General features: G+C 38.2%; 1 protein-coding gene across 6 annotated transcripts in view; it reads left to right on the forward strand.

The window, feature by feature from the left end:
- The window catches only part of COL19A1 (collagen type XIX alpha 1 chain), a 207,534-nt gene that overhangs the window by 123,312 nt on the left and 59,072 nt on the right, over positions 1–25,150 (forward strand). For all 6 annotated transcript variants that reach the window (XR_011328356.1, XM_069804592.1, XM_069804595.1 and 3 more), the window contains 3 exons: positions 12,544–12,597; positions 20,700–20,753; positions 25,014–25,076. Coding sequence is in view for 5 of the 6 variants with exons in the window: in XM_069804592.1 (XP_069660693.1) it covers positions 12,544–12,597; positions 20,700–20,753; positions 25,014–25,076 (171 nt within the window). In the remaining variant the exon portion in view is untranslated. The remainder of the gene's footprint in view (positions 1–12,543; positions 12,598–20,699; positions 20,754–25,013; positions 25,077–25,150) is intronic.

Raw genomic sequence — 25,150 nt, forward strand, 5'->3', positions numbered from 1 at the left:
CCTGTATTATATATAATGGTGGATAAATGAATTTGGAAATACTTTTTTTTTTTTTCTTTTCCATTTTGCAGTGGGAATTAGGGCGTTGATACAGTCATCATGGACATTTCCTATTCGCACATAAAATTGAACTGCTGTCTCACTCCAATATCTATAAAAACAGGAGCGCTGATTGTTTTATAATCTTGGCCATGCACACAGTTGCCTTGAGCCAAACAATGGGAACAGCAGAGCGTAGAGCCTCAGCATCTGTCTTTATCTTTCTACCAGCAAGATGCTCACTACAATACTCTTTCTGCTGGCCACCCCCGCCCAAGCATTAATAACATAGTTTGCAATCTTAATTCAACTCCCATGTGCATTTGCATTTCCAATACATTTAATTACACAATAACATACTGTTTGTAGCAAGATCTCTGCTCTGTTTAATGACAAACAGGACAGTGCACGCCTAATGGCTATTAAATATTCCTTTTTATTTAATTATAGATGTCATGTTCCTCTGTACTTCCAGCAGATCCTCCAAATCTTTCACATTATATTAAGTTATTGGTTTTGTCATGGACTGTCTTTTGAGGATTAAAGCATAATACTGAGTGTGTAACTAACTGATGATTTTTCTTCAACGTATTGTTCAGACCTAAAAGTGATATTGTGCCCATTTTGCAGACTGGAACTGTAAGATATTAGGGGAAAAAAAACCACTCCAAAACATTTGAAAGTATCTGTTCAATTTGGATGCCACAGTTTGAGAGCCTAAATTTTTTTTTTAAACTTTCCATTTGTATTGTACTTGTTATATTCAAAGTTTTAATTCCCACTTACCTCAGGAGCATTTTTAAGTGTTCAACTCCTTTGAAAATTAGGCTTAGATTAATAAGGAGTTGAGAGGAGAATCATAAAGTGTGTAAGTTGGAGACCTCTCAACACACATTAAAGCAAGGTGTAAGGAGCTGAGGAAATTAAGAGTGTTAATGGTGATATTGTCAAAAACTCAAAGAAATGTGTAGAACTCTCATGTTAGAGCTAGTCACTTAGGTAAGCAACAATACAAAATGAGATAGAAAGGGAAGGAAAAAAGCCATACCAGTGGATTTCTTCCCTCTTTGAACTGGTCTGAGCCATGCATTTTCATTTTCAGAGTGTTTTAAGTGGGATTTTATGATATCATCCAAGGTCAGAGTAGAATATTAGAACTACTAAGAAATACCAAAGGTGGGACCCTGTCCCAGAGAGGGCACCCATCTCCCTGAGTTCACTATAGAGGGCACTAGGACAAAGTTACCTTATTAAGAGGAATAAGTTTGTGGTAGTAGTATTTCTTTCACGTCACAGGAATAATCTGCATCAAATATTACATAGTAAAAATACATATAGTAATTATTATGGAAATAGAATAAGTGTAATTACATAACATAGTATAATTATAATAAGCATAAAGATCAACTGAATTGTAGATTTCTAGTGCAAAGTTATGTCAGCCTCAAAATGCTTGTTGACATGTATGTGAAATTGGCTTACAAGCACAAATTTACAACATCACTGAATTAGATGATGACTGTGTGTTATTTCAAGAGTAAAGGGGGATCAATACATTATTTCAAATCAAGTGATAACAGCTTTTGTCCAATGGATACACTCTAGATAGAGTTACGTGGTATCATTTGGGCCAACACATGATTATTGAAATACTGACTATGTCACTTTCTGTGGCTTGGTGTCTGCTGTATTACTATCACGTGATCATGCTGGGATATGATCTTGCTCCGGCATCAAAGAGCAGTTTAGGTTTGTACACATTTAAATGATGGTACGCAAATAAGTCAGCAGTGGAAATTGATGACAGAAGTGTGTGAAACATCTTCTGTCTGAGTTGGTCTTCCTGGATGCTTTCCAGATATCCCAAAGGACGAAAGAGTTTGCAGAAAACAGCATACACTAATGTGACATGTTTACAGAAATGTACTGTAGGGAGATCATTCAGAATGAGAGGAATGAAGTCCTGAAAGCTCTCTGACTAGATCTGTGCAGCATTAAAGGATCCTGTATCAGGATGCATGCTCTTTTTTGGCTTTGCTTAAGAGAAAATTCCAAACTCACTAAAAAATTCAAGTAGTGCAGTCATGGAGAACAATAGTGCAATGATAAATAAAAATTGGATTCTTATGCATATTACTTCTTTCATACTGCTGTAGTAGCAAAATGCATAAATATTTCTTTTCTAAATAAACAAACACATTAATAGTCTAGCATTTAGCAAATCTACTGGTTATGTCTGTAAAGGTAAACTCATTAGTTCCCATTCTTTCTTCACTTACTGTGACAACTTTTCCTCTCATCTCCCTTGCTATGTCTTCTCATTCTGCGTATAGCTGGCTTATGCAGAAGAAGAGAGCAACCTTCATGAGCAATGAGGTAGTACAAGTAGTGATCTTCAGACTTATATAGCTTGTTTCCTCTGCAGAGCAATAAAAAAGGAAGAACAGAGTTGTGAGCCAAAGTGAAGCAACTGGCTTGCTGTTTACTACCATGCTTCTGTAACTATGCAAAAGAAACTACTTAGCATTTACTGTAGCTCTACAAAAGAAAAAAAAATATCAATAATTCATCATACATGATGCATCCTTATTTAGGGTGTTACTTAGAATAGGAAAGTAATGGTTATGGCAGAAGAAATAGTAGCTACATGATAATTTGGCAATATCCAGAGACCACACAGTGAACTTATTCCTGATTCTTCAACCAACCTGAGACATATACAATACTCATTTAAAAGTTGTCTTTGTTGTGACAATGTCTTGAGTGAACTTAAATTTTGTATGAGCATGTACTGCCCTTATGTTTCTCCTTTTGCCTTGGTACCAGCTTCTATTCACATGTGTTAGCCAGCGTTGTGTTTTCCTGTGGGTGCAAGAAGTCCTCAAACCTTTGCTGTTCTTACAAAAGGCCAGTGTTTCTCCTTGCTCTACCACTACTCACTTTGTATTTTTTTACTTCTGTTATCTTTAGTGAAGTGGTTTATGTTAGACATGAGACCTTGCTAAGTAAGAGCCTTTGGGTTTAGTTCTGGTCACTGTGAGAAGCGGGCCAGCAGAAACAGCTACTCATTCCCTTTTCCTCATTCCTGTATGAGAAACATTAGACCGTTCTGTGGGCACTACGTTCACACATAATTTTTCAGTGTCCCTCTTGTTGGCTTCAGGCATTCAGAGCAGCACGTTACTGCTGCAGCAACTTGATACTATTACACCAATGCTCAGAATGACATCAGGATCTTCAGAAGGTAATTAGATGTTACTCAGAAAAGTCCCTGGTCCAATATTACTGACCAACAAAAAATAGAAAGATTGGGTGTTAACCTAGCATTGCGTGGAATTTAAACCACAGTGGACAACTACGCCATCTTCCTGGCTCCCTGCGTTATGCAGGACTTTATTTTTCTCAATATTCCTGCACTTTAGTTAAGTATATCTTTCACAGAAGTACAGTTTCCACCTGAAAGACATCAACAACAGAGACTTCATAAGTCTCCTTGATTTCTTTGTTCCAGTGTTTCTTGTCAATCCCACATTTCAAAATGTGCTTTTTATTTTACGCTTGTGCATCTAGTTTAAGCCTCCAACAACTGGGGTTTTTTAATGTCTGCTTTACATTAGAGAAACATTTAAAGTTTTTTCTCTCTAATCAAATCACCATTCCATTTATTTTTGAGAAAATTCAACTAAGGTCCTCCAGCTCCCCATGTAAAGAATTTTCTAAAGTCTTCAAATAATTTTGTCATGTTGCCGTACTTTCTTAAAAATTTCTACGACATATAATTACAGACTGCATGGAGTTTTCCAGACTCTGCCTTTACTATGTTAAATGCAGTGAAGTGAAATTTATATTTCCAAAATATAATTCCAAATGTTCAGAAATTAATGCTTAATTTCAGTTGGGTATCTTTGTGGCAGGATTTTCCCTGAACTTGATGCCTTTTTTATAAATACTGTTTTTTCTGAAAATGATTTAATTTTTTAATATGATATTGCAGTGAATTCCAAAAATTCTCTTAATGCAAAGCATCAAAGCAACTTTGTTAGACAGCTATACTATGAAATCTAGAAACAGTCATATTTCATTCTCAGTTGATCTGTAGGAGAGCCAGGCCCAGCACGCAGCTAACATACACAGCAGTTTGTGCGGCAGTGTCTGCTTCTTCGAGATCGTCTTGATATCTTCTTGACCTTCTGGGCACTTTTTCTGGGATTTGGGCACTTCTAGGAAACCTCTGAGGAAACAGGGTGCCTGCTGGTGCCAGGTAAGGCTAAGGTAAGGGTAGCTCTAGCAGCTTCTAACAAACTCCATCAGCTGTCCTTGAGCAACGGGTGCCTGCAACCTTTCTTCTAGCTGACCCCTGATTAGGGAGGGTCGAGCTCCCTTTTAGCCCATGCCAGGAAGAGGACTATATAGCAGCCAGGCGATGCAGCAGCTTGTGCAGCGATAACAGAAGCAGCCGGTGGATGTGCAGCAGTTTGCACAGCAGTTCATGCAGAAAGGCAGAAAGAAGAGGCCAGCAAACTTTCTCTGTCCAGCATACGCATCCTTGAAGATGACCCAGGCGCTACCAAAGTAACTGTTTGCTGTTGGACTCTTGCATCCAGGTAGCTTCAGATGGAGGGCACAGCTCTGTAAGTTCATGGGGCCTGATGGGTTGCATCCACAAGTGCAGAGGGAGTTGGCTGATGTCATTGCAAAGCTACTCTTGATTATTTTTGAGTAGTCATGGTGACTGGGAGAGTTTCCTGAAGACTGGAAGAGAGCAAATATCACTTCTGTCTTTAAGAAGAAAGATCCAGGGAACTACAGGCCAGTCAGCCTCACCTCAGTCCCTCGGAATGTGGTAGAGGAAATCTTCCTGGAAACCATTTCCAAACACGTGAGGGACAAGAAGGTGATTGGGCTAGTCTGCATGGATTATGAAGGGGAAATTACACTTGACCAACCACGTTGCCTTCTACAATGAGGTGACTAGCTTGGTGGATGAGAGGTGAGCGGTGGATGTTGTTGACCTCAACTTTAGCAAAGCCTTTGACGCTATCTCCCATAACTTCATCTCGTCAACTTCATAGACAAGCTGACAAGGGACAAGTTAGATAAGTGGATGGTGAGGTGGATTGAAAACCAGCTGAACAACTGGGCCCAGAGGGTTGTGATCAGTGGCACAAAGTCCAGCTGGGGATGAGTCCCTAGTGGTGTACCCCAGAGCTCAGTACTGGAGCCAGTACTGTCCAGCATCTTCATTAGACACAGTCCTGGAGAACTGATCCTGCTTGAGGAGGGGGATTGTAGTAGATGATCTCAAGAGGTCCGATCCAAACCAAATGATTCTGTGATTTTTATTTAGCTAGCTCTAGCTTATTCTCAGCATAGCTGCCAACAACTTCATTTTTATGGATTAATAGGGGTTTTTTAAATGTTTCATATGGATCTAAACAGACTGCTTCTCCACCGTGGTGGTTTTCCTAGTTCCAATGATGAATTCAGTTCAAACATTGACAAATCGTTCTAGGATACCACAGCCTTAGTCTTGACTCTGTATTCATTGGGAAGTTGCAGGTGTCTTGAAGTAAATATTTGTGAAAAAACTTCCTTATTTCCAGTTGTTGTGTTTATAATACCAAATACTTCACTTAAGAGGAAGTTATTTTAGCATTTTCTTAGTAATAAATTAAACACCTCATAAAACTGAGTCCTTTGGGTTGTCATAGCTAGTGTTTCAGCATTGCTTTCACTAAAATTATGCGTTTGGAGGGACCTTGTGAAATTGCAATACTTTCCTTATGTGAATAATCAGTTTAGTCTGTGACATTACAAGTTTTTCTAATCAAGCATGAATGAAATTATTATGGCACAGTGGAAAATAAGTAAATAAATGGGTGGGGAGCTGTTAGATTTTCTTAACATAATTATTTAGAGTGACATCAAAATTCATTTAAATTCAGATTGCATTTATCTGGTTTGTAGAACTTAAATATTTCTTTGACATAATTTGTTTTCTAGTTCAGTGAGTAAATGTTAACCAATTGTAAAACAAGCTTTACAGAGCAATGATAATTACTGCATAGTAGGTCAGGCTTCTGGCACAGTACAAACAGTATTTTTCACAGCTACAGCTCTGGAGTTCTGGAATCTCTTTTAATCTTCTCAGTCCTTCTTGACTTTGATGTAAGTTGTTTTTAAGTATGTAAAGCTCCAGCCTGATTTTATCTTTAAGTTGGAGTGCTGTACATTCCTTCACTTAGGTATTTAGCAGTCTAAAAATGATTAATGTAAAAGAGGGAGACAATTTTCAGTTTTTCTGCCAGAATGTCTCTTCCTTAAAAGCAAAGTAAATAACAAGTAAGGTAGGGTACAGCTTAAAAAAAAAAATAATTTATATTTTTCCCAGTTTGGTATTTAAAAATGGGATGAAAAAGGTTGTAATTTAGAATGCTGAAGACAGATTTGTCAGTTAGGAGATAGTTGTAGAATTTTTTTTTTTAAATTTCTATGTTATTTTCCATTGAAGAAATTAAAATCTAACTTCTAATGGAATAGCAGAAATTATTTCACTTTTAAGATCACATTTAGAATTTTCAGGCTCCCCTCCAAATACTCTATTATCAATATTTCTCTCAATGTCTCCTGGCAAAAGGTATAGCAACATGAGAGAATAGGAAATTATTTCTCATAATTAAAAATTAAGGTGTTCATTATAAAATTATCTAAATGCAGTTGAAAAATATTTCTACAAGTGATTTTGAATTTAAAATGCACTTTTGTGAATACACTTGAAAAATTGGGATGGATTTTGTGTAGGGATTTGTTGGCAAAATAGGTTGTGGCATTTCACTTCTTGGCATTGCTATGCCTGTTTAAGGACTTTTTTTGACATTTGTTACATGCATTTGAATAATATTATATAGTCTGGCTAGGCGGTCCCTTTTAGCATTTTATTAATATCAAAATGAAGGAACTAGAGTTTATTGAAAATCATTCCTAAAACTGGAAAGCCAAGGCTGACTGCAGGAATGCTTCTGCATTAGCGAGGAGCTCCCTAACGACTTTTCTTCCAAAACAGGGGATTAAGGTCTGTGTGCTCTGTTCTTCTGTGAGCCATGTTTCTGTGAAGGGCTTTAGTGGGATATGAGGGACAGACTTTCACTTGTTTTCTGCAAATGGCTTAATTTCTTGCCTTCTGGCCTTATTTCCTGTGAGTTTATTCAGGTTTAACATTTAATACAGAGGTTGATTTGTAATACGCTGGTTGCCATAATACATCCTCAAGGCCAAGGTTAATAGGATTGAAGAAGGAATTGTACATTCAAGTCCTAACGCTGTATTACTGAAGTTAAAAAGGTTTCATTGACTGCGACATAGATTTCCAATTTAGGAAGAGAATATCCAAACTATAAGATTTCTAAGGATTAAAAAAAACCCATGTGCAATTCTGACACTACCAAAGTTAATGACAAAACTCTTACTAACAGCAGTTGTGCAGTCATGTGGTTAAATGTCAAAGGCCTCTTTAAAAATTACCATTTTTGGCTACATGCATGGCGGAAAATGATGACTCTGTATTCAGGCTGTGCATTTGTTGTAGATTTGTAATTTCCACTTTGTGATCTGCCAAATAGTTGACTGGGATCCCAGAGAACCTTCTCCTGTCCCACAAGCAATCGGTAGATGCGCACTGTTGAGTGACTGGGTCGGATGGGTGATTGCTCTGATTTTTGTGATTCGTTCTAATCTTCTGTTTCCAATTAGCTCTTGAACTGACTTTCTTACTGATACCACCATGTGACATCTGCCTTCGTGGCCCTAAAGTGGCAGTCTGGCAAGCTTTCCCTGGTAAAACGTGGAGCCAGAGGACTGTCATCAGCTTTGGGCTGGGCTGGGTTTCCCTGGGCTTAGAGGTGGTTGGAGCTCCACAAGCTCCAGGTGACCTGCCAGGAGCGCCGGGTTGTGACTACAGACAGAGGGGGAAAACCAGGAAATTTATGTGAACCAGGCATATCTGAGAGGACTGAGATGACCGAGATGACCGAAAGCCTCTTTTCTGTACTCTGAATTAGTATAGGCACTGGGACTTACCTGGCTGCTTGGTGGCAACTTTGGGCGTCTGGAGAAGCAGTCTCTTAACTGCCCAGCGCTCCAGTCGCACGGCTGCGTTTCGGTGCCCAAGGGGCTGGCAGGGTGGCCGTGGGCTGGGCGCTCCGAGACGGGGGTCGTGACTTCCACCTGCCTCCTGCTTCGGGTGTATCTGTCCCTTTGTCAGTCTGGTTTTGAGGATTATTCAAGAGAATCTTAGTTTAGCTCTGTAAACGAGTTACATAAGCCCCATTAATCTTGCATAATAACTATGGTAGTTAAGACTTTAAAGCCCAGCTTCCTACTTCCTCTAGAACTAGTTCCTGTTTTGCAATGTGATGATGTGTTTCAGGAACCGCTAATTAGCAGTTTCCCTTGAAAATTCACACAGGCTTATTCTAAGAATTTTTCCCTTCATACTCAAGTGTGGGTTCTTTAAATTATTAATTCCATAAATCATGTCAGCGTTCCTACATAACTCTGCTCGATTTTATCCTAAAATAATCCGCAGCTTATTTTTAGACACTAGGATTAGCGATCTTACTCTTCTATAGTTAGAGATACACGAATAGATGGATGCAACATGATGCAGCGGGGGATTACAATATAGACTTTGAATTCTTGCATTGGGTGTTGGACCTGCAGCAGTGCCCAGGGGCAGCAGTCAGAATCAGAGCACAAGCTTATGGAAGGATGCACAGAGCCTCTCTTCTGAACAGCTCTCCGTCTAATGTAAGGCAAAGCTCGTCAAGTCATTTCGATTAACAGAAGGGGCGAAGGAAGAGAGGAATAAAGAGTGCAGTTGACCGCGTACTTCAGCTAGGCACTCAGCTGGGATTTGCTGAAGCGTATAGTTTCTCATTTATTTTATTTTTAATATTTTGTCTTTTTTGCCCCTAACCAAGCAGTCGTTATTTGACTGATTTGTGTGTGTATCGTAGCTGAAGTTTGTCCTATGGAAAAGAGGAAAGTAGCTGACTGTCCAAATTAGTTGAGGGCAGGCATTTCATGAGTCAAGGGGAGAGGATACAATATCAGTAACATTTAGACAACTTCTTATCACATTGCCAACAAAAATGTGTGCAGCACAAAGGAAATAACCAGCAACTGTTTGGGTTTTCTTTTCTTTAGATATTATTCTAAGTAGCATTAGACAACTTGTTGACACCACTTATCCTTTTTAAGTTAGTGTAGGTGGTATTGCATTTTTTATTTAATTAAAGGAAGTATGTGATGCCTAGAACATTTATTTATATTTTGAGTGGTCTGTAACCTCAATATTTGCTCAGTGAACTCAACTAAACAAAGGTAACGGGTCTCCTGTGCCGGCTGCCTGCCCCATGCAGTGCAGCATCAGCGGTGCAGCAGCGAGCAGAGCTCTCATGGGACTGCCAAGACCCGCTTCCGAGCAGGAGATGGGAACTGTGGCTTTCCACTAAGCCCACTCTGTGAACCAGAGAGGACACCGAGATGTTTTTCACTTCTTCTTTCTTGCCAGAAAGAAGACTCAGAATCAAACTGTAAATATTTAGTCACGGTCTGGCTCATGGTCTGCTGAAGGCAAGGCCATAATGGGCTTATCAAAAACGTTCTTCTAATTGTTTTAATTATCCTAAACAAAAACATAAACTACTTTTCTCTACTTACACTCTTACTGTAGTATGTATTTTAATTTTTTCCATACTGATGCTGGGAAGTCGTAGAGAAGCAGGAGTGCTGGCAAGTAGGTGAAGCTGTGTGGATCCCTAACGTTTAAATCTCTGTATCTGAAAGGCATTGCTGAAAGATAGTGGCCTTTTATGTATTTCTGTGTTAAAATATCAGACAGCCTAGAAGGGTGCTTGCAGGAAAAATAAAAGTACTTTTGTTCTTCTAGAAAAAGCTGATGCTTCATACTGATCTGTGTGATTGTTCTACAGGGGGTTTTGTGCACACGGCACATAGTATAACAACTAATAATATAATGATTGGATAAAAGGTAGGGCAAGTTTTTCTTCTGTGTTTCACTGGGTAAGTATTCCAGTAATTAATAAATGACAGTGAAAAAATAACTACCCCCGAATTTTATTTTTTTTTATACATGGTTTTTTAGAAAGTTTGTCAAGTTTTGACTTTGCAGTATGTCATAAATCACATTTTAGCTCATCTTGTAAATAGAGATAAAATTTCCTTCCCAACATATTCCATGTTTTCCTGTGTAATTAACACCTCATTCACAGTTGTGTCTGCCAGTCAAAGCCCTGCCTTCTTCCCCCTGACACTTCCTTGATACTCTGTTTAGACTGCTGAGATTTTTCAGTGTCATCCTCAGGATACTTTAAATAAGTCCAAACAGGAAAAGGAAGGTGCTTCAAGAAGTCAACAGTGTAGATCATTATAACTCAGAGGGACTATTTAAAAAGCATGAAGCTATTTATCTTTGTTTACTACTTATGTCATTACCTTTCAATCTGGTTTTCATACTTTCTAAGGAAAGTTTATTGTTTTTCAAAAAAAGTGAGGAAATACTAGTTTCCATCCGTATTTCTGAAATAGAGCTCAGTCCAAAAGTCTAGTTCTAGCTAACAACAGCCCCCTTTTCTTGTGCACATGTGCTTTTCCCAGTACTGTGCCTTCTGTCAGGCTGGGCAAGCTACTGGGTTGCCCAGTGAACTACGTCAATGAGCTGGTCAAAGTCCAAAACAACTCTACTTTTTTGTGGGCCATCCTTAGCCCGGATGAGTTCCCAGCTCTGGCTCGTCACAGGGCTGCGTGGAGAGTGTTACCACCGCGGCAGAGGACATGCTGGGGGTGGGTGGTAAGGGGTGGCAGAGCCTTGAGCCCAAGAGAGGCACCTAGTATTGTATTTTGCTTCTGAAAATTTACCCTGAGCTGCCCCAGTTACAGCCCTGCATGTGCGAGTACTGGCAGATTAAACAGCTCAGCACATAACACATGTCTCAGCTAGTTAAGACCCAGGAATTTGGCACTCCAAATATGCTGAGGTGGTTTTTTTTTTTTTCACGCTGCCCTTAAAACACACTGACTGACTGACGACCTTCCTAAAACCGTGGTGGCAGTGAACGTGTTATGTGGCGCAGCCCGGTGAATGAAACATCCCCACAGCCCTTGTTCGGGTCTTTCTTCAGCATGAAGGGCTCCAAACCCCTACCTACCTCCTGCTTCTCAGGAGAGCCCCTGGCATCTAGGATACCCTGGTGAGCTGCAGGGTGTGAGGACGAGGGGCTTTCCACCCTCACTGTCATCGTCTTGTTTCCCCTCAGCATAGATCAAGATAAATGAAAGGCAGAGCATGAGAGTGGTTTCCTGCAGATCACGGCTCCCAGCTGTGAAGAGAGAAGCTGAGATTTCGCTTTCTGTTCCTTAGATTGCTTCTGCAGTTTGTGTGAGATTGTCATTTAATGAAACACAGAAGCAGGCTTAGAAGGAGGGACCATAGCTTACAGAAATACCCCTATGTGTTAATTGTGAGCTGTCAGCAAGCACTTTCATTTTTTAACTTCTTAAGCCAAGTTTTCACCAGGACATCCCCCTAAAGCTTTTTGTTAATTTATGTTTGCCATATGCAAAGGAAAAATTTAGTCTTAACGGATAGAATACTTTTTTTTTCATTATTGCACCTAGATATTAGTTGTTCTCAGCTGTTGTTTCTAAAAAATGTGCATCAGATTTCAATTCAGCAATAAAGATGTAAATTACTGTAAATTACTTCCATTTTTATGTTGATCCTCTTAAAAAAAAAAAAGCATATGTGAATACAGCAGTCATTCAACCGAGCTCTGTAGTAAAAAATTGTAATAGTTACATGTGCATGTTTTTTAGAATCTGCGTGGAAAATCTCCCATTAACTTAAGTAGACTTTTATGGACCTTAAGTTTTAATGCAAATGATTTTTCATGTGTATTATATACACAGATGGTAGTAATTGCACGAGGAAGGTGAATTGTTTTTGCAAACAAATCTCTGACTTTTCTGCTTGTTATCACATCCTGGAGAAGAAGGGTATGGGTGTTTGTTAATTGGGTAATATTGCACATATGTACTTACTGTGCAAGTCAGGGTGACTACTGCAGCACATTGAACATTCCAAGCTCTGGTATATTCAGATAAAATATAATTTCTTTACACCTCGTCAAGATGCTCTGTTTATAGCCCTATCAATGTGCACTCACATTTGAGACAAAGCTTTAAAATGTGACAGTAAATGTTACAGTGATGCAAATACAGTTTGTCATAATTATTAAAAGCAATCCTAAAAGTACTCAAATTAGATAGTGTTGCAGTGACTGATACAGAGTATTCATTTTGGATAGTTTTAAAATTTTTTTCAAATAAACAAGGCAATAAATCTTTTCTTAAACAAAATTCTTATTCCAAATCAGTCACTAGCCATAGCATTTATAAATGTCCGTTGTTCTTTTTTGTTTCCAGGGAAGACGAGGCAAACCAGGCCTCCCAGGAAAACCGGGGCCACCAGGACCTCCTGTGAGTAACTAACGAGGGGAATGGGAAATTTTCACTCTACCCTGGAACTTTGTTAGCATTTTTATAGCAGGTTACTTGATCATAATTAGAGTTGAAAACAATTGATTTGTGTGTACTCTGCCGTATCAAACAGCTACTATTGCTAGCCTTTTGATACAGCAAAGAGAAAAGGACTGGGTCCACAAATACGAGGGACTGCCCAGGAGGGAAAGAACAAGATGCACACTTCAGCAGAGGAAGCAGAAATTGTCTGGCGTTTCAAAGAAGGACTGGCCATGTATGCTAAATGTGAATACTGTGCATTCATTCACTTTGCAAAATGCGTAATGCTCTGTAGAAGATGGGATAATTTCTGTCTCAGAGGGGTAATTTGAAAGATGAAGGGCTGTGTGAAGCATGAGCCAACTGTCTGAATGGTGGGGAGGATTATACCCAGCACTGGAATGAGCACTCAGCTGTAGTTCAAATGAGTTTACTGAAGAATTAAAAAGATTAAGAAATACATGACTCTATGAAAGGATTTGTAATATGAAGAACTAAAGCGTTTGGCTCAGATCTAAGAGGTTTGGGATTTTAATTTTTTTTTTTTTTTTTAATTGATACATGATGTCAAATTTGAAGTCGGGTGCGGATATATTAGTCTAGAATGAGCGCAGCCTTCCTTTGGTAGAGGAAGACTCGGTCATATTTGTAAAATTCCCTATATGTTGTCTTGTAAAAATGCTGTTGTGCACACGTACAAAACAGCGATTTGTTTGTGGGTTAAGTAAATTTCTACTGCTTTACATTCTTAATATCAAACAAGGATTTCATAATTCCTTTTTCTGCTTACCTGAAATAGGTAAAGGCCAGTAGTTTATGCGTCAGAACATTTGATTTGTATGCTTCAATGTCACTTCAAGGGAAAACTCATCATATTTGTAGAGAAGAGAATAATGCACTGCTGCATGAAATACAACGACTAAAATTTTATAAATATTTTTCCCCTTTTTCCTTGCAAAATATGTTCAGAGAGAGGAGCTGATGATGGAGTTCGTTTATCCTGCATAAAACTAAATAGTTCAAAATCCCTCCCTCGCCCCCTTCTCCCCTGCATGTACTCATATTGAAGCTGTGCTTATTTGAGTCTTTTCTACAGTTTGGGCTTCCTAATGCTGAAATGGTACTGCAGACTGCGGGAGTCCAAACAGAGGAAAGGAGTGATGCATAATCTTTCTTAACACAAATGCCAAAAATGACCTTTAAAAGGAAAAAAAAAAAATCAAACCATGGCAGAGGTCAATGTTAGAGCTAATCTACTTAGCTTTTTGTGAACCAGTGAAAGGCTCTTTCTCCATTACAGATTTCTGCCATCATAGATTTGCTGGCAGGTCAGGTTTGTGAAGATGTGTGACAGACATACCAGAAATCTTGAGTGGAAACTAAATTGCACCTTTATTACTGTGACCTATTTCAGATTCTCTTATAGCAAAGGGAAAGCTCAACTTTGTCAGCATGGCAACATCCGTACAAGGAGCTCTGTATGGGTACTGTAGCCTAGCACTACGTATCAGAAAAGCATTCCTCAAGCAGTCATGGCCTCAATATTGGTTAAAAGTATTTGTTTCCCATATAACTATCTTGATGCAGTCCTTATATTGGATACAGCTACACCAGCATCTTGCGTTCCTTGTCCAAGACTGAGAATATAACACGTAGAAAAATCATATTCTAAAAGCAGTGATGCCTGCTAATGTGCATTGGCAGCATCCCCATGTTTAAAGTGCTGCAGCTTGTACATACCAAAAAGACTTTAACAGGATCCATTGTTCCTCCTCTCTTTTTCAAGGCTCAAACCATGTTAAATTTTGCTATATTGTGCTTCCAGTTACCCCTTGTCTTCTAATCGTGACTAGTGGCATCTTCCACATGCACATGGATCTATTGTCAGCTTTTACTTTGGCCTTTCCGAAGTGCAGCAGAACCATCACACCTGCAGGGTGGTTCTTGTCATAAGTTTGGCATACACAGGGTACAAAATGCTTAACAGATTGACTGAACATATCAAAATTAGTCTCTCCAGCAAAAGTAAGTTTGGTGTTTGGTTGATGTTTTGGAAGAATATGAAATTTGTCTTTGAGAAAAAGGAGATTCAGTCATTAATCGTTAAGGTAGCTACAGTACACACTGTGTGTTTGAAATTAATAAATTTGCCTGATTTATTTATTGGTTTATGCCATGACATTAAGTCCTTAATTTAGGTATTAGAACAGCCAGGTGTTCGGTAATGACAAAAAAGCCTGTGAGAAGGAAAATCCTGCCTCCTGGAGGAAGAAATTGGTGAACAGGATACAATACTCGGGGGATTTGGTATAAAGGGCAGCCCTAAAAGTGTGTGCGGGGAGGGATTATGAGACTGCATTCTGAACAGTCAAAAGGGCTTTAAATTGGATACTACCAAGTGATGTGAGTTTTGATTAATTAAACTAATAATTTTTTACCTGCTTGTCGCATGGCAGCATTTAAGACTTTTCTAACCCTTTCACAATATCTCATCTTCCCCCCCCCCCCCAACATAATTTCGGGGGGGGGAGGGAAGCGTCAATAAAATTGATGCTTGCACTGAGTTTCTGGCCCCTTAACATCATTTTTACATCTTTGGTTAAAAAGCTGTATCGGTGTCAGAAACGTAGATTGATTGGCAACTGGTGATGAAACCACTCAGTTAAAGTGGGACTCTCTGTGCAGCTTCTTCCAGGTATCTTTTCTTTTGTGTCATTTTTCCCTTATCCTTTTTTTATGTCATTTTTTTCCCTTTGGAGCAAATCCCATGCCCACAAAAAGCAAGGAGTCAGTGACGATTTTTATTGATGGGTTATAAAAAATACTTCTGTAAGCCTATGCAGATGATTATCCTCCTTTGAGTATTTTTTAAAGTTTATTAAATATTATAGACTTTTAAAGTGTTCTGTTATTCCCTTCTGGTTCAGAATTCATGGCTTGCATCCTTGCTGTCTGATCTTGGTTGTGAGTACTGTTCTGTTATTTCAATACTGGAGAGCTGAGATGTGTCTCACTCCAGCGGGTAACAATTTATGCTGAAAACAAGGAATCCAAACAGGTTAAGTAGAACAGCAGCTCCCTCTAGTGCTTTTCGGTCCCTTCCCCCCTTTTAAAGATCCTGGAGAGCAGTTTAAAGCTTCTGTTAAATACACTATTCATTTCACTCTCGGAAGCATTGTGAAAATTATGATTGTGAAATCAAAATCTCTGTACCCTTCAAATGTATTTCATACATTTTCTTGCTTGCATTTTCTTCTAAAGTCTTCTGAAAGTGATACTTTCACTTTCACGTGCTGTTATCCTGCTCGGCATGGCTCTTCACTGAAATTGAAAGGCCGATTTTGTGAAACAAGAATACTGTGATAGTAGGATGCTGTGAGGTTCTAAGTACAGCATTTTGATCTGACTGCAGAACTGAACTGATAGCTTTTTTTCTGCCAGAGCCGCTTTCAAAAGTATCTATAAGACTTAGCAGTGTGGAAGGGGTTACTGGCAGACCATAGCATGTTTTGCATATGTATAATGCATTGGCTTTCTAGTTTCCGCACTGTTTTTTGGGTTTGGTTTTTTTTCAGTACTTAAAAGCAAATATAGGGAAGGTGTCTGAGCTTAGTATTTATATGCTGTTGGCCCAGTTCTGCCGTCTTCACTTAGGCAAAATGCTTTTCTGCTCTGGGGTTGTAGAACTACTACCTGACTGGTTTTTGTGGAGTTCTGTTAAGAGGAGATAATTTATTTTTCTGTTTGTCCTGCTTAGAAAATAGCTGTGTGATGTCTGGCACTGTTTTATGTGTTATGGTCAGTTGTGGGAGTTTTTGGGGTTGGGGAGGTTTTTTTGTTGTTTTTTTACTATTATTTTTACTTTTACATGAATCAGCAGCCCGGTATTTCTATTTACGTCGGTGGGCTAGAGGACAGACAAAAGAGTTTTACTGGTTTCTCCATTAAGGGTTAATTTTATCTTTTCTGTCCCAATTTTCTCTGTCTCTACTGGAACTGTTATGACTGGAGGAATTCCATTTCTTGATAGTTCCCATTTTAGTGGGACATCAGATTGTTTTTAAAATAAGGAGTGCCAAGCTGGAGTTGTGCTACAGACTTCCACTGGTATAACAGCATGCTTTGGGGTGACTCCAAGTACAGCTTCTGCCCGGTGGTGTTTGGCGGAAGGGAAGTGCTATCAGTACTGGTTTTTAAAGGTAGGAAACATGAGGACTACCTGATGTGGCCAAGTGCCATCTTGTCCAAGAAGCTGTCTGTAGCAGAGGTGGGAAATAGGTCTGCTAAATCACAGGTTAGTAAACTGCAATCACGATTATTCATTCTCTTAAACCTGCTGTTTTCTACCAACACATCCAGTGTTATTGTTTGCAACCAGAACAGATTTATTTCATGATTGCTATAGCCCTTGAAGCTCATCATTCAGTTCATCATTTATCTTTGCAAGGGGCTGAACTTCATATCTTTTATCTTCACAACTATTCTTGCTTGGAAGATTAGCTTCGTGTTACTCCTTAAAGTCTTAAATTAAAATAGGGTTTCTTTTTTGTTTGTGTTGCATGTGAGGCACGGACTACTTGAATTTCTTCATTTAATTCCATACGCTTTTGGTCTCTTGTTATTCAGTGTGTATGTCAGTGCCACCAAACTAGTTATCTTAAGTAGCCAGCAGTTTGCCTTGGAAATCTAATTTCCTCTGCCTCAGGAAATACTGTCATTCCTCTACCAGTATTTTGAAAGTGAATGAATGTTATCAATTAATTACAATAAATAGAAAATTAAAGCAATGATAAGTGAAAATTGTCAATATTGGAAATGCTTTTGTGGTAGGATGGAAATGGCTGGCAAAGGTCGGTCATATTGCTTGTTCCTGTGCATTTTTTTTTAAATCCATATCAAAATGTAATTTATTTAACATATTCTTCTGTGGTAGACGTCATGCCTTCATCATTCTTTCCATTTGCTCTTTGGAATAGTTATACAATATTGCACATCTGCACTGATGAGTTTCACTATTTTTTACATTATAGTAATCATAAGAAGAGTATTTTATTTTAATGGGCAGGCACAGATCTGAAATAGATGGATAAAGAGATTACACTGAGTCACTTGCAGTGCTGTGTTCTCCAAAATGGCCTGTTCTTGAGATACAACCAGTGCAATTTACTTGTTACACATTTTACTGCATGGACAGATTGGGTAGACCTTTTCAGCAGTCTCATCTTTACAGAAATGCAAATGAACTATAGAAGTCAAGGGAGAAAAATACATTATGAACCCAGTAATTTCACAGTTTGGAGCCATTTACTTTTAAGTACTTGTGTTTCTATTCCCTGTCTGTAGAAATAACATCTGAAACCTGTTGGTAATTTTGGAAAACAAGCAGGATGCACTTGCAGTTCTTTTCTTATTCATACAACTGTACTCTCTGTGTGCTTCACTTGTCTCAATAACACAACTTAATATTAAAAAAGAAACCCCGCTCAACTGAGCTTCAAAGTGGTAGATGTGCAAAATTCTCATTCAAAAGCTAGAAATGGCCTGTACGATAATTCTTCAGCTCCTGTTCATTCCATTGCTTCTCCACTTGCAAACCAATACTACTGGTTCTTTTTTTGTCTGTAGAGACTTCAGAGTAGATGATGCAGCTGTATTAGTGGAGAGAAACAGTGTATAAGGGAAGAAAGAGACTAGAGTTTAAGAAAACACCCTTGAATAAAAGTATTTTTTGTTCTTGTACGCTCATTTTATTAATTTTATTTAAGAAAGAATGATGGAAAGATAAAATCATTAATTTCATGTCAATTTTTGAAAATGGAAAGACTAAAACTTAAAACTAAAAAGAGGTGGTTTACCTCTGGTAACACAAAGACTGTGGCATAGTCAAGAATGCAACCCAAATGCCTTAAGTTCCCCTTGACTGCCTTTGTCATGAGACAGTTCTGGGGGGTTTTGAGGTTACGTCTGTTTTTCAAAACCATGCAAATACAAAGGCTTCCCATTTGTCAAAAATGATTTATTTGATGTACAAATAATATCTGAGAGGTTGCAGTTGGTGGCAGATACAGCATTCAGTCCTTCCTGGGTTGTGTGGTTGCAGCAGTTTCATTTGTGGAAAAACAGTAAAAGAAACAACATCGTGGCAAGGAGAAGGAAGAATAAATTTTTATTTTTGACTGCTTGCAGGATGACAGAATCCTGCAAGGATTCTGGATTCAAGGATTCAACACTGTAGCATTACAGCATTGAAGTTGAGACATCTAATAAGTAGGCAGTGTCATCACGGTTCAGTCCCAGTTCTGGATTGCCATCTTTAATATGGATATTGAAGTAAAAATTCTGCCATTAACTTCAGAAATGAGAGTTGAGTGAGCGTCTCAGTCAAAACATCATGACTATGTTTATCTTATTTTTCAACATAAATTTGAAGTGACAATTGACTTTCAAAATAAAGTGAATGGAAAAATCTATGGCCTTTTATCTCTTCCAGCGTTGGAAAACAAAGAGGGAGTGAGACACCTGTGATGTTTCATGTGGCTTCCAAATCTTCCTAATGTCCCCTAATATTTAAGTACCACTATCTTTCTGTAACAATGTAATCACAGTAAAATACATAGGATCATATTTCCTAATGTAGTGATGATGTCTCAGAACACGCCTGTCTTGTTCTTGTATGCTGCAATAATGTTCTGCCAGGTCTTACTGATCTATCCATCAGTTTTAATAACTTTTGCCTATTTGACTTGAATTTGGCTTTACCAACTTCCTAGTTTTTTGTACCTTCAGACTCCATGGGAACTTTGCAATTGCCTCTCTTTTATTAGTTACTTGCCATCAGATTGGAAGTGTAGAAAGCTGTTTTCTTGTTACAGTGCATAACAGCAGAATATTTCTGTTGTGTGATGTTATGTACAATAACAGTGCACATAAAACGATTAACAAAGACCATATACAAAATCGAAATGTGCGATAAAAACTCTGCCTGATCACTGACATAGCATCTTTGACTGATAAACAACCTCCATTTTTTTGAGGAACAACCATTTTCAAAACTGAATAGAATTCCATTTCCTAAAGCAATCCTTAGGGTGCATGTATGCCAGCTATGTTTTCCCCACTCACACAAAAGCTGCAGAGGGTAAATTGTCTGTAATTCTAAAAAGCCCCAGAGGAGGAGAGTTGCCTTTGTGCCCTGTTTCTGTTAAATGCAGGTCATTCAGACCAAGTGACTTAATCGAGTATGTTGTAATCTTGTTAATGTAGTCAAATGTTTCTTATAGCCATCATGAGTGGCTGTAGTTGACATTGCATGATGTGAAAATTTCAACTTAAAGAGAGATACTATGCTAATTTGTAAATTTAACTGAGTTTTAGTTCATAGGATCTTGACTGAACTTTTTGTGTTCTACCCTGATTTACAACACTTAAAAATCTCACTGAGGATATGGTTTATGGCAGATTATGTCTAAAAATGTTTTATTTTTTCCCAAACACATGTGTTTTAATCTCTCCATCCTAAGCCTACAGTTGTGTAGGAAGTTCCTTCTCTGTTGTTGAAATTCTTGATGAAAGGTGTATGTTTAAGTATAAACTTGCAATGCTAACAGAACTGGGAAATTAGTCTTTTGGAGAATTCAGGAATTCCTCAGTTTCACTTTCTGTACTTCAAATTAAAAATCTCGCTGTTTACTTACACTAGGAGCTTCTTCTACATCAAAACTTGTGCTTTGAGTTAGTGGAAAGAGTTTTAAAATGCTGCAGAACAAAGATGCTGCTCATACCAGAAGGGATTTGTATTAAAATTGATATGGATGTCACCTCTGCCCTCTCTCCAAGATCGATTCACTCCAAAAGAAGTTGCCAGTTTTCAAAACTCAGGGTTTTAGAAACTCTCTACTGTGCCTGAAAAAAGATATAATGAACTTACAGAAAATAATTCATTGTATACTCAAATAAAAAATCTAAACCCTTTTACATGACCACTGCTCTTTGAATACAGGTATGTAAACATAACATTAGTTAAATTAAAATGACTTTCTGGTGCATGTTTTTCCGTATAGGGTCCTTCTGGACTAAAAGGAATTCTGGATTCATTGAACAAGCATTACAATGAGGTATGGAGATTTCATATAGTGTCTCTGTGTGTGTGTTTATGACTAAGAAGTATGTAAGGTAGGAATGACCACACCTTTGATCCCTGTGAACCACATTCCAAATTAATCCAAAAGGTAGATCCTTCCCTGTCCCCTTTCTGCATCCCTGTAGAGGCTCAGGCCGCACTCCAGTCACGTACCTACTGTGTCATCTATCCTGCTGCCATGTGTCTTACCTCCCATCCATCTTCTACTCACATATTTTTGCCTGGTATAACTCAAAAAGGAGGTGGGCGGACCACCTAGCTGTTAGCGTAAAGCACCAGCTCCCCATTTCTAAACCTCATTGCTCTAAACCATACTTGACATTTCTTCTTTCTTGACCTACTCTGTTGTGATCCTAAGAGTAGAATAAAAAGACAGGGAGGCGTAATATTGAAAGATCTGCTAGCAATCCATGAGAATTGTCCTGATGTTTTTATTATAGACTAATAAAAATACTGTCTTAATTATAGAATGTCCTGCAGCTACAAGCACTTCATAGAAAAAAGTTAAAATTGCATAGGACAGTGTTCCACGTGACAGAGCTTTCAAATTCTTACCACAGATTTTTCAAATCATTTAAGTGGTGGTAGTGTCTGCCATTGTAAGGGATCGTAATTCAAAGTTCACACAAGTTTTCTTAATTAATGCCAAAGTGAGTATGTGACTTGTCTGATTAGAAAATCATATTTCAAAGATTGATGAAGCACTATTACAGGAATATTTGCTTAATACAAAGGTCACTGTGTGTATCACACCTTAAGTCATGCAGGTCAAGCCTGGAAGACATGCATTTCTTTTAATATTAAAATACAAACTATAAAGAGCAGGTGAATTCTGGACATTTTTCTTGTATAACATACCCAGATGAGTACTAAAATCCTTTTTTGAGTAGGGATTCTGGAGTGAAATTTATGTCAAACATATCTTTCCAGTTGCTTTTATCACGGAAGTGATTTCTTTGATATTTCTGATATTTAATCCATTCCAAATCAATATATAGCACCTTAGAAATATGCATTAGGAATTCAGCGTAGTTTTATATGCTGTCCTGGACAGGGCCATTTTCATACCGGGAGACTTAGTTTCTGGTTCAGGTCTGCCATTTCATATGTATGTGTTGAAGTTTTCTGTATTTTGGTTTTATACCTTTCATTTTCTTACCAGTTTCTTTTTCCTGCCAAAGACAGCTTTCACTGATATCAGCACCACTCCCTCTGTCAATACCATATTTATTGTAACTCATTCCCCACCTCTGGACTATTAATCTCTTTTACCCTGATAGACCCTTTAAGGTTAATTCTGCAGGAGGAAATACAAACAGTGGTGATCTTCAGGAACTGGCAAGCATCTATCTCCAAAAATTATGGGGTTTATCATTATAAGACTCTAGGAATTCCTAAGGTGTCTTATATTTCCTAATTAACAATATTCTGGAAAAAATGTAGACCAGCTGCTCTGTGTCTATAAATTAATCATCTTTTAAATCCTGTACAGCTTACCAACTTTCTTCTTGCTTCAGCTGTCTAGTTTGAAATTTTTAATGACTCTGTCATGAGCAATTAACTGTTCAACAGGGAAATGCTGTTTAGTTTCAGATAAGAGAGGAGATGGCTTTCTGATTCGAGTAGCAGGTTTTACATACGCAAACTTTCTGTAAGTACCTGTTCGGATCTTCCTAGAGTCAACTGAAGTCTCCAACTGCTACAGCAAACATATTAGTTTCTTTACATTTTATGATGGGAATGGGATATTCCCATCAAGGACAAGACTAAGACATCAAAGAGGTCATCGAAGACAAGGACAGCTTGTCTGCTTTGCCATTGATTATTCATTAAGGCAGGTATATGCACCAGTAACTTTCCTTTTTTCCCCACGCTATTATGTGGTATGATGAGTGCTGATTTTATTCACTGCACCTTGGAGGTACCAAGCAATCCTTCACATTCCAGTATATAATTTGCAATGTGCCTCAATTATTTGCATTTGTAAGATGATATTTCAGTGATATTCTGAGGTTTTTGAGATTCCTTACACCACAGGAAACGGTCTTGTCATTTTCCAACATTTTATGCAAGTTCTCAAGGATCTCACAAGGTCTTCTTTCAGTTTCGTTTTTTAAAGTTTTTAAATTGTGACTGCATTTTTGTTGCTGTAGAGATTTTAACATCTTTTTTTTTTTTCTGAGGATATTAGTATGGCTTCTTCTCATTGGTGTTTCTAGGAATCATGAGAAACTGCTACCAAGAAATGTGGGGGATCGATGAGAGAGATCTTAAGACCCATCATAATTAATAATGTCTTTTTTTCTATAATTTCTCTGTTTCTTAGCAGATTATTTGCGATTCTTCTGATTTCTTAAGGGCGGGGCGGGGGGAGACAGTGCTGGAGCATTTCTTCCCTCACTGTTCTTCCTTTGTGCCTGTTCTTGCAAGGCGTGTGACTATTTTTATATTCCTTTATATTCCTTCTTGTTATGTCTTTTGTGCTTTCAGAGTAAATTAGATGCTTTGTGTGTGTTCGATACATGCATTTTGTTCTCTTTGTTATGCCAAGAAACTGGTTCTGCCCTGCTCTGTAGGTTACATTCCTTCAGTGATTGGTAAATGATGCCTCATGATTTGTGTTTATACACTCGCAGGCCTCTGTTATCATCCTTTGCCTGGGCTTTCAAGGCCTCTGCTTGTCATCTTTTTTACTTACCAGTTTTCTGTACATAGATATAAGGTCACTTCAGTCAAACCTGCTTCTAAACATCTTTGGAAAGGGCATACAGATCAGTTTAATCTAAAATGTTCTTCAACTCGTAAAAACAAAAATGAAACTGCAACACAAAACAATTGAAACTACATCACGATCTGCTCAGGAAATGTATCAAAATCATTATAATTCATAATAATTATAGATTATTCTTGAATAATTCATTATCACTTTTCTAAGATGTTTTTCTTCGGCTTATTTTACTTACGTTTTGTTGTAAAGAGCAAATGACCTATAAATATGCAAAGAGCATAAAAGTAGTTATTTGGTCTAATACCCTTTTTTTCCCTCCATGTATGTAAAAGAAATGCACAGCTCAGAATAAATCATAACTTCTAGTATGCTCATAATAACAGACACCTAGATTGTTCTCAGTCAAGCAGTAGTCAGCTCCTTCTCAGCAATACTCAGGTTCCCTTCTTTGGGTATCTGCCTCTTGCTCTGGAGCTCATTTTGATAATTAGGGTAGTAACACTGCCCTAACCCTAAACACTGAAGATCCTTCAGGACATTAACATTTATAAAATAATTATGAATTTTATTCAGGTTATATTCAGTTATCAACTTCTGAAAATATTAACAGAGGGTACATGGCACTTTTATTCGTCGTGATGTTTTCCCGTTTTAGAGATACGGAAACTGGAACTTGGCGAGGGGAGCTGGTTTGCTCAGGGTTCCCGTTCCGCTCAGCGGCAGATGTTCTAGGACTTGGACTCCTTGGGTCCACGCTCGAGCTCATTTTTCAGGGTCATTGGTTTTGTTGCTTTTTCCATTGTCATTAAAAGAAAACATGTTCCCCTTAGGTAGTCTGAGCCTGGCTTTGTGAAGAGGAAATAGCTTGCTTTGTATTTTATTGTGTCTTTACCTTGTACGGAAGAGTAAATAGATGCAGTGCAGTAATACCTGAGCAAGTATACAACCTGAACCCCTGGTCCTCAAATCTGTCTGTTTTCTTTGAGAAGCAGTGTGTGGAGCCCTGTTGATCATATGCATTCCCTTTCCTTCTCTCTCACTGCTGTAGTAGACTTAAATGAGTTCTATTTTACATTTCATGCTGCTCAAAAGTAAAAAGCTTGTGTTTTTGTCATATGAGAGAAATGTTTTTTACTGTTCTTTTTAACATACTTGAGAAATGTACTGTAATAATGAGCAGAAAAATACATTCTTTGCATTGAGTTAAGACCAAAAAAACCCACAGATTTGCATAGCAGTATTCAACATAGACATTTCCCTTTTATGCTTTTGTTCACCTTCTGCTAGTCTGACTGGAGTATGAACACGTGACAAAGGATGTGTTGCTGCAATACGTTACTTAGATGTACTGCACAGGCATTTAGTATCCCTTTCTAGTAGTAAATGAGGACCTCTGAATTCAGATACTAGTAAATTACGTGAAATTGTTGTGGTAAATAAATTGTAACTGTAAATAAATGGTGACATGTTCTTTTCTCTGATCTTTGTGGTGATATTTCTTCGCAGAGTGATACAAGACTACTAGGATTACTTGGGACCCCTGGACCTAAAGGCCAGAAGGGAGATGTTGTAAGCATTTTGGATTAATTTGGAGAAATTTCTAAGTGCCTATCTAACCTGGCTCTGCCACCCTTAATGCAGTA

Source organism: Haliaeetus albicilla, chromosome 17, assembly GCF_947461875.1.
Source record: "Haliaeetus albicilla chromosome 17, bHalAlb1.1, whole genome shotgun sequence".
Taxonomy (NCBI): Eukaryota; Metazoa; Chordata; class Aves; order Accipitriformes; family Accipitridae; genus Haliaeetus; species Haliaeetus albicilla.